The sequence below is a fragment of the Kryptolebias marmoratus genome, linkage group LG11 (assembly GCF_001649575.2).
Source record: "Kryptolebias marmoratus isolate JLee-2015 linkage group LG11, ASM164957v2, whole genome shotgun sequence".
Taxonomy (NCBI): Eukaryota; Metazoa; Chordata; class Actinopteri; order Cyprinodontiformes; family Rivulidae; genus Kryptolebias; species Kryptolebias marmoratus.
Genome location: NC_051440.1, coordinates 8,030,142 through 8,044,463, shown reverse-complemented (window position 1 = coordinate 8,044,463; position 14,322 = coordinate 8,030,142). Strand labels below are relative to the sequence as shown.

At 39.8% G+C, this 14,322-nt stretch overlaps 1 protein-coding gene across 1 annotated transcript in view; it reads left to right on the top strand.

The window, feature by feature from the left end:
• Nucleotides 1-13,620: 13,620 nt before the first annotated feature.
• Nucleotides 13,621-14,322, top strand: part of LOC108250100 (aldo-keto reductase family 1 member D1-like) — a 6,700-nt gene continuing 5,998 nt past the window's right edge. The window contains exon 1 of the mRNA XM_017439815.2: nucleotides 13,621-13,703. Within this exon, the coding sequence (XP_017295304.2) occupies nucleotides 13,658-13,703 (46 nt within the window). The 5' untranslated portion in view covers nucleotides 13,621-13,657. The remainder of the gene's footprint in view (nucleotides 13,704-14,322) is intronic.

Sequence of the window (14,322 nt, the reverse complement as noted above, 5' to 3'; positions counted from 1 at the left end):
AGGCCTTCGCAGCGCTGTCGCTGCTCGGGCCTAACAAGAGCACAGCGAGGACATCACAGAGAGACTTGCTGAGAATATACAGTATGTACGCTGAGGTAAGTAATTAGAATAAGCTGCTGGTGTGCTGATTATTAGAAACTGAAACCAGGTGTCAGACAAAAACAGGAAGTAAACCTAACCAAAGGGCCAAACAAACAGGAAGCAAGGTACAGAGCAAAATCAAACAACCACAATTACAGTATATAAAACACAAATCTTAAAAACAAAACAAATCTTAACAAAACTAAAGCTAGAAACCATAATGTCATCTTGTTTTTAGTTCTATGTGAGGAACAACACCACACCTGACACCTGACACCGAGTTGAATCTTTTCATCTTGTTAGCGTTAGCTGGCCAAATCTACCAATATCAGGCATATTTAGCTTTATGCTGTCAGCACTTCTTGTATGTACATTTAAAATTTATCCTTGTGTTCAGGTTCAAGTTTTAGTTGTGAAACAGAGAATCCATGGAATTCGAGAAACATGAAACTGTTTGGTTCAGGGAAAATGTGAGGTCCTGGGTCATTCAACTGTTTCATATGCGGCTTGGTGTGTCCTGGGAGTGTGAACACGTGTGTGGCATTTCACACACAGGGACAAACTGTAGACCGGTGAAAGCTGAGGGTCGGGACAAGGAGTTGGGGGTGGATCGACTGCATGTTGATCTCTGTAAGAGTCCGGTCGACGTAGATGAGCGTTCTCTTCGTTCTCTTCACTTTTCCCTGTGTTCTGGAGGTCCCAGCGTCAGGTGGCAGGGCATTTAAAATAAATAAATAAATAAAAAGGACAACAAAAGATTTAATAGATTAGGAACTGTCAAAAGCTAAATAAACCTGAAAATAGAACTATTTTTTCTACAGTACCTCAGGATGACCCAGGATCTCTGACACAAACTCTGGAGATTTGGCCGCACAGACTCTACTTAGACTTCTCAGTGGAAAGACTCATCGGTCCCTTTAAACTCAGCATGTTCTAGCTCAATGATTCCCAAAGTTGGGGTCAGGACCCCAATGTGGGTCACCCAGCACCAAGTAGGGGTCCTTAGATAATCTCCAGATATCAAGTTACAATTAAAACTCCAGTTTTTATGATATATTTGCACCATAATTGTTACAGACAATTGAAATACAAGTCATTTAATGATTCCAAAAATAGCTAAATGGATGCTAAGACTGTTTGTGTTGTCATTATGCCCTTATTTAATGGGATCATTAGCACTTTTGGATATTTTAACAGCCAATAGATGGGGTCACACACCTTTATCACTCGTATTTTAAGAGTCAGAAGCTGAAAAGTTTGGGAACCACTGTTCTAGCACATGCCTGCAGAATTTATCAAGAGAGCGCTAATGAAAAAAAGAAAAAACATCAGGTCTAACCTTATCTACGGTTGTTAATATATCAGCAAGTGTACTCATTACAAACTTTATTTCAACTCAAAACTTACATGATACAACGTGAATGTGTTAAGTACATTCTGTGGTACAGTAACTAATTTAAGATTTGAAGTCATTACACTTTCAGTGCAATAAAAATGCTAGCAAGAAAGAAAGCAAGAAAGCTCACTGCAGACTCACATACCAGGATATTTGGTGCTCATTCATAATGTCTGCCTTTACTGATAAAAGCCTCGAATTAGACATCATTAAAATGACAGTCACGGTAAGTCTATGTGACACTAATCCTGCCAGCTTTTCATTTCTAGTCAACTGGACTTCCAGGCTCACCGAGGGGCGAGGGGGTGAAAAACAAGTGCAAAACAAGTGCAGCTTTTCACACTTCTGATGTGGAAGAAGGATACACCTGACAACAGATCAGATCTGAAAATCTCCTGCAGTCCCTTATATGTTAGTATGACTGTTGTTCCCAAAACTGAAGCATTTTAGTTTGAACCTGTTGATTTTTTTTTACTTAATGGTAAATCCACGCAGGTCACAACGTCAGAAAACTTCCAGGGAATCAGGAGTTTCAGGCCCTCCTGCAGTAAAGCTCGATGTTACCTCCTGGTCCAGAGTTGGAGCCATTTCTGTGAGGTTTTGGTTTTTTTTCTTTGTGTCTTTCTTGGGTTTTGTTAGTTATCTTGTTTTCCTTTTTGTACTGCCTCTGTCTCCAGTGTTTTTCCATTCGTCCTCAGTCTTCACCTGGTTTTGCTGCCACGCCCACCTCCACCTGTCAGTAATGAGTTTCACGCACCTGTGCCCACTTACCGGTTATCCTCTGTGTTTTATAAGTCCGGTCTTCTCCTCCACTCTCCGCTGGTTCATTGCTTTTGGTTCATGCTTGTTGTCCTTCATCCATGTTTTATCGCTCCATGCTTCGCCTATTTATGTTTTGCACTTAGTTCCAGTTTTTGCTGCCACATCAGCCTTTTTGTATTTATTTAATAAATTAGTTTTCTTTAAAATGAGTTTGCACTCTGGGTTTGCCTCCATTTCCCCACTCTTTGACAATTTCAATAAATCTTAAATTGTTTTTTAAATTTCTGTCCTTAATATATCTTAGTACATGTCTCATAGATAAATACTAAAATTATGTGGCTGAACTAATAACACCCATTCATAAAAGAGACAACCCCTTCAGAATTTAATCATGTGTGCTGTTTGTTCCTTTAGGGTGAAATCTAATGGAGTTCATATTTCTAGTTCTAGTTTTTATTTACATTTTACACAATGGAGAGGGGCGGAAAAAAGCACCGCTGTGGTTGGAACTGCAAACTTTCTACATGTAATTATCAAAACCCATGAAAACTATTGATTTCAAAAGTGTATTTATGTTTAATATTTTCCGGATACATTCACCTGGGATGCTATCAAGCTGACTGAAAAGTGAGAAACTCTTTTGTGGTATTTTAACAAGTACAAAATCCAGACTGAATTTAAAAATGTGTATTAATTTGTTTGTCCCCGGGGAATATTTCTTCAAAAACCTGCCTCCCTCTTTACCCTTCGGTCCCCAGGTTAGCAGTCATCTCAGACACAAAATGGTCACTCCCTTCCCAGCTAACTCCCCCCCAAAAGAAACAGACACTCAACACAAAAGAAATATGGAAAGAACAAACCATACATCAAGCGTAAGCTCTGACGCATCTAGGATGTAAAAAACAACCCAAAAGCAGGCTCATCACTGGGATCACTCTTCCACACTGACCCACAAATCACTGATTTTTGTAAGATAAACATGAACATTTAAAGGCACAAGTTCTGGAGTTTCCATCTGAGACCAGTGATAAATATATTGTGACAGAGCTTGCCTGGGAGATTTGAGCAGAGTTGGAACACGGCACGCAAAAAATGAAAACCTTGGAGCGTTTCCGGCTTTCTTTACGTCAACCTGCTCCTCGTCTCGCCACCAAGGGGTGAGATTTGGAGCTTCAGTTTTCTTCTGGTCCACCAGAAACGCTCTGAGGCTCTGCAGGCCGTTTGAGGTTTGTTGTCTGCCACTGGGAGGGGAGGAGAGGAGATACCGCGTTCCCTTTTGCTTTGTGATCTGATTTCTGGTTGCTCATCTGCACTGTCTGGGTCTTTGACAGATAAATGCCTGAAATCCAAAGAGCAGGGGNTTCTAGATATGAAAAAAAAAAAAAAATGCAAGAGAAGCCAGACTGGCTGATAAATTGGTCTAAGGCGCCAGAAACAGCAGGGTTTAAAAAATAAAAAAGAGCAACATTTGGTAAACATTTAAACCAAGAATAACATTTAGTTAAATACAAAAAACATGAGGAATGTGCAACACAACCTAATGTTGTTTCCTCTCTTCTACAAACACAAGCATTTCCAGCATCTTGCTAAGCTGCTGGCATGTTTACAACATTTAGCTCTCCTTTTCATTCAGCAGGATCTTTGATAAGTAAGTCTGCTGCTTTAAATAAAATGATGGCAAACATTTCTCAAAATAAACAATTGCATTAAATTATAACGCATATCAGTTTAAATCTGTGGTTGGACCACACTGTGGGCTATGAAGGACCAGCTCTGGGGGTCTTGAGACGATTTACAGAAATGAAATTATATTTGAAATTGCTGCTAATAACACATTTTTAGCACAATCGTTTCAAGCTAAAATAAGCAAAGTTATATAAGGATATAAAGTGCCAGATGGTTGTTGAGACAGTTGGCGTTATCATTGTGCTTTTGCCTAATCTGCTGGCAATGCCACATAAACCGGGGGTGCTGAGGGTGCTACAGCACCCTCTTGTGGATGACAAGAAATATCTATCAAAATGAAGAAATGGGTAAAATATAAAAAAGCACTTTTCCACCGATATTATTGTAAATAATTCAGTTATATTTTTAAGGCAAGGACATATTTTGGGAAAATTAAGTTCCTGTTTAGTCACATCCCTGTTTGGGATGTTTTCTTGTTTTTTTTTATTACTTTATATGTAAAGACACTTTGGGTCACACGCCTCCGTCCAGTTATTTTATGGATTGGATGTTAAAACATTTAGGAACCGCTGGCGTAAAGCCTTTAAAATCACTTCTATTGTTGTGTTTTATACAGTCAGAAGCTAAGAATAAAGGCACCTAAAAAATGTTAGTTTACCCATGCACATAACAAATTTTGATTTCTTTGAAAGTTATAGGTCCCTTAGAAAAGGTTACAAACAGTTGTTTTTTGTATTGTTGTTAAAAAAACTTAAATGTGGTCCCGCACATTTTTCTTCTCGAAATTTCCATATTTCTCTAGAGTCAAACCTCCTTCTTTCTTAATCGATGTTTGAGCCACTTTGTATGTCCAAGCATAAACATTTGCAGTATATTTTCTAAATTTTAAAAATAAAAAGAGGTGGCTTCGCATTAAGGATGGACCAGAGGAAAGAAGATTCTTGTTTCTAAAAATTAAATGTCTGTGTAGAAACCCTACATCTCAGAATTGTTTAAAATGTAATTTGCTTCTCTGACACAGGTTTTATATGATAAATAAATTTAAACCAGCCCTAAGTAACCTTTTGTCAACAAATAACAACATTTTTACCATTTTTATATATCAGAATGTGTTATGAACGATTTGGGGATTGACTGTAGGTATGGAACGCTTTTTGGGGGCTTTAATAATAATTTACTGTCTCCTTACATAACTTGGCTCGACTTTGACGGGGATGACTGGAGATGACATTTGTCTCTTTTTCACAGCAGATTCCACTTTTCCACAAGGTTGATGTGTTTCTGGAGCATTCCAGGAATCTGTCCTGTGGTGCAAAACGAAAGCCAGTCGCTGCAGTTTTTTATTTATCTGTTTTTAAACGGGTATAATTGGAGCTTAAGTGCGTGTGTCTGCTTTTGTACAGCTGTCTCTTACCCAACAACAGCATTCTCCGGTGAATTCGGCTGTCCTTTAACCTGACTGAGATGAGGAGGAAAGTTTCATTTCACGGCACACAGTGGATCAGCTGAGGCGCTCCTCCTGCTCATGTGTGGGTTTCAGTCCAAACACAGAATTGCATATACAGTAATTAGCTGAAAGCAGATATTGCGCGGTGTTGACAGCCTTCAGGTGTGATACCCATAGGAATGTCGGAGGGAGACGCTCAGTCTGTGTTGTGGTTGAGACATGCTGATGGGTGGTGGCGTTTCCTGTGTGTACAAAGACGAAGAAGAAACTTTATCTACAGGTCTGGTTTGGCAGTCGGAGCTGCTCCTTCTTCCCCCTCAAATGACGCAACAATGAATGATGGAAAGAAGAGAGCGGCTTCAAACATTTAATTGGAAACTCGTCAGCATTCATGATGGTGGAGATGAAAAAAATACATCATATTGCAAACTTAAGCTGGTCAACATCCTTTGAAATTTATCAGAAAGTAAAAGGTTTAAAATATCTGGGCGTGTCTCATTTAGTAGTAACTCACAGGAAGATGCTGTTCTGATACTACGCTATGTACGCTTGTGTATTTGAGGAAGCATTTTGTCCCATCAGGAGACAAGCTCACGTATAAAGTGTCCGAGGGCTTTTGACCATTAATCCAGGAAGAGGCGACATTACACTCTAATGTCAGACGCCCACATTCCCAAGTGAGGATTAAAGAGAAGTTGTATAATTAAGTGATTCTAAGGCATAAAGGCATCATTTGTATGCAAATGATAAATAACCCACTTTCATATCAGTTTTATTCAGTGCCCAGTGGAAATCTTTCACATAACTTAGGAAAAAGATTTGCTGTCAAACCATAGAGTTCGAAACAGAGGGGGGTGCCCTTGTCACGTGATTCTGTGACTCGATGGACAATCGCCGCCATTATCAAAACGGGAATCATGTCTAAGCAATAGTTTGGATGTAGAATTAAAAAGCACATATCCTGATTTTCTTGAAGCTTCAGCTTCTTCCAATCTGTATCCTACAGCATATTATTGTGCTGTTTTTAATTGTGAAGCATGTTTTACTTTTACACTAGTATTCTTTTTTTTATATAAAGATGTTGCAATCACAACTTACAGGCCTGGTTGTTGACGATCCATCTGTCCAACACACATCCTCCTAACTTCACTGCCTTCTTCGGCCTTCATTTTGTTCACGTAGCCGACATGATCGTACACCAGTGTGTTGATTTTGACAAAGACCTAGTGTGCAGCTGAAGACCTACATCATTTCAAAGACGGCGTATCTTCTCATCGATACATGTGTTTGTCGACATTGCTCCCGTTTTGGCAGCCATTTTGGATCCTTCATTACATCACAAAATCTGATTAGACAATGAGCGGGAGTGTTCCCAATCTGTTTTTAACTCTATGGGTCAAACTCAACTTTTTCCCTCCTTTTCAACATTGCATAGTAGTTTAACTGTGCATGAACAGCATAATGCTCTGTTCATTAATTACCTCAGGGGTTAAGCTTTCATAAGACTACGCATGGCCTATGTGCATGCACCCAAATCTTAAAAAGAAACTCACATAAATATTTATATGTTAGTGATGGGTGTAACAATCACTGTGGTCATATCCCTCGACCACTAAAATAGTGATGTGTCTGGATAATACATACCAAGAGACACAAATTAACTCCAGAAAACCCAGTTACCGACGGCAAATGCAAAATCTTTGCACCTGAGTGTCAACAAGCTTTCATATTTAGCTCACAGAGTACTAAATCTAATCAAATCACTGACTACAGGACATTTTTTTATTTAAACCAAAATCTTTTGGATGATCTTTTTTTTCATACATTTTAAAATGTTACCTTTTAAATGTTTCTGTTTTAATATAATTCAATTCAATCAAGTTTGTTTATATAGTGCTGAATCACAACAAAAGTCATCTCAGGGCAGTAGACAGAAAAAAAAAAGGTTCAAATCATAAACCTAATTACAGCACACAACAACATATTCACATACAGTACGTTATGAAATGCCAATTAGTAAAAGTTAATCAACTAACGTTATTCCATGCTTCCATATTTCCCTTAAATGTGATTGTACCAAGGTGAAACATAAAGAACAGCAGCTACAAAGTAAAAGCCTACAATAATATGACCCCAGTGTGCTTAAAAAATACAAATATAACTTTGTGGGATTGCTAATAAAACACAGAGCGTTTGGTATATTTATCTGCTGAGTTCCTTCTGCAGCTGTGACAGCTTGTTCACATCAGAATGACCCAACTTCTGTATGCACTTAGTATTGTTCTGTGAGCGGTCTACATCCTCAGAGCGGGAACCAAAACACACCTGGAGCTAGACTAAACAACTCCAGCTTCAAGGTATTACGCTGCTTCGCTTATGGAACGCTGACTCATCGTTTCCTGGTGCTGCGCCGCAGATTTAGCTGATTTACTTCATGGTTTTATGTATCCAAGACTAAAATAAAATCCATCCTAGGAACCAAAGACATAAACTGATGCGAAGGCTGTCGGCTCTATTTAGGACAATGCCAGTCACTGTCACTGCTGGTTAAAGTCAGTCAAACACACCCTTACACAGAAAAACAAAAAAGGGAACCTGGATGGGGGGCCAAATCTAGGGTTTGGTACGCTACAAGCTGAGCTGACACGACTGGATGTGTTCACTGTGAAAGTGAGGCATTCTGTGGGAAAAGGAGGCTCTCAGCAGGGGTCCCGAGACCGTTCGGTTGGGGGAGTGGAAAACTTTGGTAACGTGTCCTTGCTGCTGGAGCAGGTTGGGGTTGGCGTCGGGCCAGAGGGTTTAGCTTGTCCACCTGCATCTGGAGCCGAGCCGGAGAGCCACGGGCACCTGTAAGGGCAAAGCTGTGGGGTGAGCCTGAGGGGCCGTGTTCAGGGGGAACGTGCTGGGAGGGGAAATCGACAAAAAACAAACAAAAAAAAACAGCTGGTGGCCTGGTACGATCTCCACCACTAATGAGCCTCACAGAATGAAACAATGAACTAAACAACTCTATACAGATAGGAATTTTCTGACATCTGTGCAGTACAGAAAGTCTAGACACAAAAACAAATTAAAACACATGACAACTGTGACAGATTAGAAACATTCAATATCTTACCTGCTGTAGACAGCTTTTGAGAAACAGAGTTACATCTAAACTGACTGACGAGCTAACAGCTAGTCCGAGAGAAGCAAAGACCAAAGGGGACAAAATTTCATAGTGGTTTATGCAAACATTACATTATAAACCATTACACCTCCAGTAAACTTCTATTCTGGCAAAAAAAAAGCATTGTTACTCCTGCAGGATGTGGCCCACGCTGCACAGAAGTGCTACAGCTGGCTGTTGCTGCTGCTTTTAGTCAATGTCAGTTTGATTTATACGGCACATTTGAAACAGCTGAGGATGGCTAAAGTGCTTTACAGTCAAACAAGATAACAATACAGCAAAATAATCAAATATAAACAAGAATTAAAGGACAATAAAATATATAAAAGGACAACTAGAGCTACCAAAATTGTGTGCTCTGTTTAAAAAAAGCAAAACTAAAAAGAAGGGTTTAAAAGTCTATGTAGTTTGAGTTCTGTGTGTCTGAAACGGTACACTGTTTGTTTTTTGCAAATAACCTCTTAATTTAATGTAAAATAACTGCGTAATGAGAAACTGAAGGTGATATAAAGGTTCATAAAGGCTCGTGCAAACGTAGTTTGAATAAATTTGATTAGAGTTGTTTCAAAAATGCCTGGCTCTGACTACCCAATTCGCTCGCCAATTAAACTCTGTTATGTAAAGTCATTCAGAAAGTTATCTCCAGCACCCCATGCAGCAAACCCAGATCAACATTTACAGCCCAATGTGAGGCTCCACTCTGGAAGTGGACAACACTTGGTGGTATAAATGATGAACCGCATTTTGCCTGCAGGACGTTCCCAATCTGTACCAAAATCTGCAGCACAAGAGCGGATATTAATAGGTTTCCAATGAGGACACTTGTGGTATAAAAAAGGCATTTGCTTCAGCTTGACTGTATTTGAAACCAATCAGACCAGAGGTTGTTAAGAGTTTCAGATTAGCTAAAAAAGACAGAGGGGAAGCACTGATCTGTAAAACAGCTATATGACCGGCCGCACCAGACGTTTACAGTGCAGCAGGACTCTCTTTGTTTCTGGCTGCGGCCCATTTGGTGAAGCTTGATGACATGATCCAGGTGTCTGGACAGAAAGTCAGTGTGCTCCTGTTCTTTCTGCAAGACTCTCTTACGGTCTGTGGTTATAGCCTGAAAAACAAGAGGACTGCATTTAAACGTATATCTGAGCATGCAAACAGGACTGCAGCAAGCAACAACTCTATATGAAGTGATAAAACTGCTTCAGCGTGTTCGTCACTTGTCATACCTCCAGCTGTTTAACTAGCATGTTGCCCTTCTTGTTTGTCTCAAAAGTCAAACTGTAGATGGACTTCTTGTTTTCATTATGAGCAGATGTATGGTTCTTCTCAATGAACTGAAGTCTGCAAGACTCCAAAAAAAAAGAAGAACTATTGCACAATTATTGTTGAAAATCGCACAGCTGTGCAAAATAAAAGTTGTCAAAAAGGAATCTTGTTTTTCAGGTTCATGTTTTACTCTATTCCAGAGTAGGGAGGTTCTTCTAATCTAATACAAAAGATTTAGATTCAAGATCAACAAGCAGTACGCTGATGTCCTCAGTCACTGAGCGTCTTGAATAAAGAATTTTTTGGGGGGTTTTTTGTTTTATTTTGATTTGAAGTTGAGTGCTTTTTCTGGACTGGAATTGAACAGGGTATGCAAGTAAACCTTGATGATTGCTATAATTCCATGTAGAATTGAAAACTGCAGATATTTATAACAAACTACAAACATGTGAAACTGACACCTTCACAGAGAGATCATTGATGGATAAACTCAGACATTCTATTGCTGTAACCTTGGGTATTCAAATATACATCCATTAGTGTTCGTATTGTTTGATTTCAAGAACTAAAGCATCATGAGAGACACTCAAACAGGCTGCATGTGAACCAGGCACAGTGGTGGCTGCAAAGGGTGGCCAATGGTGACCTTGGCCACCGTAGATTATTCTTCAGCCACCCCAACCATTTGAGAAAAACATGTTTCCTATTTTTTCACCTCGTCTGCATGAGCTGCGCACGGCAAAAAATATATAGTTTAGAGATGGAAGAAATGGTGGCAGGCACGAATGAGCCACGAACGAGCCAGCTCTGATTCCTCACATACCGAAATAAAACGTCAAGCCACAAAACCAAATGCCTTTACTTTGAAACCGGCTTTTATTTTGAAAGTGTCTACTGTTGTACTTCCGTTTGGACAGGCTCCGCACAGAAAACGAAGCCACCCCTCAAAAAAATGACCACCTTCACTTCAAAAAAGACGTCAGCCCACGCTGAAAAGAGTAAGATAAATAGAAATAAATTGATTTTTTTAACAAGACACAAACATTAAGCATTTATTTATTGAAGTCTATGTTAAAGTGCAGAGTTCTGTGGAGAACAGGTTTGTTTCTCAGCTACATTTTCTTTTTTTTTACATATGTATATTGAACAGAATGAGTTCAGCCTATTGTCCTGGCCCTCACAGTTACTTATGTGTCTTTGGGGGGAAAAATAATTGTCCATCTCTACAGTTTTCTGTATTTAGAGAGAAAAGGTTGGTCCCTTTATGCCACCTCTTCATGCAGTAACAGCAAGGTGTTGACATGCTGTTTGTGGATTCTTACATTTGCTGGCCCACACAGTTTGGCTTTATTTATCTGCAGATTGTTTTGCAGCAGCTCACTACAAAATGTCAGAGGACAAAGAGAGAGGGAGCAAAACCTGGAAGAAGCAGGGGAGACAATGACCAGAGGTCGTTATCGGAGGAAACACTTATTTGTTTAGCTTAAATTAAAATAAAGACTACTTTCCGCTGCTCACTTTAATTATTCTACTTGTATTGGCTTGACTGCGAAAATTTGTTTTTTTTTTTACTCTTAGTTAGGTCACATGTGTCAAACTTAAGGCCTGCGGGCCAGATGCGGCCTTTGGTATCATTTCATCTGGCCCTCCAAGGTAACATTTAAATTTTATTAGATCTGGCCCTCTAGTTTGGAACAGATAGAGTCTCTGATGCTTCTTATTTTGCTTAAATAACTGAGCCTATTTAGTGAAGTCTTCTCGTGACAGTGACTTTGAAGCCAACAATATATATAGTTTAAATTTTTCAGTCACTTTTATTTTGACATGGAAAGGGCAGCAAAGATCTAATGGGAGCAATCAAACTGTTGTTGATGAACATGCAGCCAATATCTGACTTGAGCTAATCTGCATCAGAGTAACTGTGAGTTTCCTTTAATGTATACTGCCTTTTACTGTATTTTCTGCTTGTTTCAAAGTTAAATGTTAGTAGCTGTATGTTCAGGCTTTTGTTGATGGCTTTTTTATATCTGTTTTAATGGAGAAAAATTCATTTAGAAGCTGAGTGAGGCATAAGAAATTAATGTTAATGATGTCTATTCCAGCCACTTGGTTATGGGGTTCCATGTAGTCTTTGCATGCCTGCATCTTACATCCTGCTATTATGTGCTAGACTGTCTCAGGGGCATCTTTACACAGCCTGGATCTTGGGTCCTGCCTGGTATGCTTACCTGTTATTGATGGAGTGTGACACATGTTCAGTTTGTTTCTTTTTCTCCTGCATCTGAAGGATCAAATCCTGAAAGTGCTGCACAAGTGCAAAATACTGCAATACTCGCACATATTGCTTCAGGGCAGATTCTTTTTGCAGACACTGATCCTAGAACAAGAGACAAGGCTGCCCCCACATGGTAAAGCACCTTGTCACCAACCTGAGCTGTGCTCGCCATGGTGCTGCTGGGAGGTTCAGCCTCATGAAAACATTATCCATCCCGTCCACTGTGCACGCCGAGCAGAAGATCATATTTACTAAGATCAAGATAAACTAGGAAAAAGCGTAAAAGAACTGTCAGTCATACTCACGTCACCAAAACTCCCTCAGTGTACGTTTTCTGTGAAAAATAAATAAATCAGAAACTACTTACAGTGACATATACCTTGAAATCCTGAAAGAAGCATTATGTGCCATGTGTTAGCACTCAGTATGTGTTGGGGATGACTCTCAGCTACAACCACCAGCTTTTAGCTCAATATTTGAAAAATTGTCTGACTTATAACCATCTGCGTGGTGGCCATCTTGAACTGATTAACTTTTGTTGGAGTTAATCAGTTGTAGATGTAAATCCAGTGAGTGTGTTTTCAGCGTGTTTAATTAAAGTTGGCCCGAGGGGTTTATGAGATATTTTGCTGACATACAAACAGGGTTGAATCTAACAGCTGCTGCAAAAGATTTAAGCTTGTTGAAGATTACTCTCAGCTACTGCCACACCAAATCTTAGCTCAATGTGTGTAAAACTGACTGGGCTACAGCTATTTTTTGTAGTTTCTAAGGTCAGTTGGCTGTGGCGGCCATATTGAATTGGCTTGACTAAATGCTAATCAGCTGTAGCTGTACGTCTAGAAATAAATTTTATGACCACATGTTTTTCTATATTATACTTTTAACTTATATTGTGTTACATAATTATGTATTTAGATATTTAAACATCTTTTTGAGCTGGTACAGTATTAAAAAAAATATATCCTCAACGCTGTGATTCTCTGCCATGCTGGCTGAATTCCCTGACAGTGAAGGTAGACACTTTTTTTTGCAAAAACAATGCAGACAAGGCAGAAGTTTGGCCTCTCGGTTGTTGAAGTTAAGACGGCAAATGGTGCACCGTGCACGTGTCCAGGTGAGCCAGGTGAGGAGGACCGCACCTGTCCCCTGCTCCCTGCTTTGTTTTCACCAGGAGCAGCGTCCTCTGACCCCTTTTGTCCATCTTTTTATGTCTCTATCCATGCTGTGACCCACACATGTAAACAAACCGGGATTTATAAAGCAGGTGAGAGGACACGCCCTCTTCTCTCACCTGCTTTGTCCTCAAAAACACGAATATTCCGTAAAACAGCGGCATAACCATGTACGACAAAATATATATATATATTTTTTAGAGATTGAAGAAATGGTGGCGGGCACGAATGAGCCACGACCCAGTAAACTCTGACTCCTTGCACACCGAAATTAAACGTGAAGCCGCAAATGCGAGCGCTTTTACTTTGACACTGGCTTTTATTTTGAAAGTGTCCTTGTTGCACTTCCGTTTGGACAGGCTCCGCGCAGGAAACGGAACGGAGCAAAGCCTAAAAAAAAATGACCACTTTCACTTCGAAAAAGACGTCACCCCACGTTGAAAAAAGTAAGATAAATAGAAATAAATCGATTTTTTTTTAACAAGACACGAACATTAACTATTTATTTACTGAAGTCTATGTTAAAGTGCGGAGCTCTTTGGAGAATATGACTTGTTTCTAAACTGGAGAAAAGTTGCAGCTGATAAAAATAAAATTTTCTATTTATTTGTAAATATATATATATTGATCAGCATGAGTTCGGCCTATTGTCCCGGCCCCTCACAGTTACTTATGTGACTCTTTTGGAGGGGGCATCTCTACAGTTTTTTGTTTACAGAGACAAGGTTGGTCCCTTTATGCCACCTCTTAATGCAGTAAAGTTGTCTGTAGTGACGTCACTTAAGCAAGTTGCTGACTGTTTGTGGATTCTTACCATAGGCGCCGGAACCACTGGGGCCAGGGGGCCATTGGCCCCCCCACTTTCCGGCCCTGCCAGTGCGCTGCGTGTTCCCACCAGACGGCTGCACAGACTGCACGTGACTCTCACAGACTGTGACTAACGTGTCTCTGTGTTTATATAGAGACAGAAGCACAAATAAAACCTACAGCATTGAGATCTGGACCAAATTCTTAAAGCTCCAGTCCAGGGTCATAACAGTCACCAAAAGGTTTCTGCAGATGCGA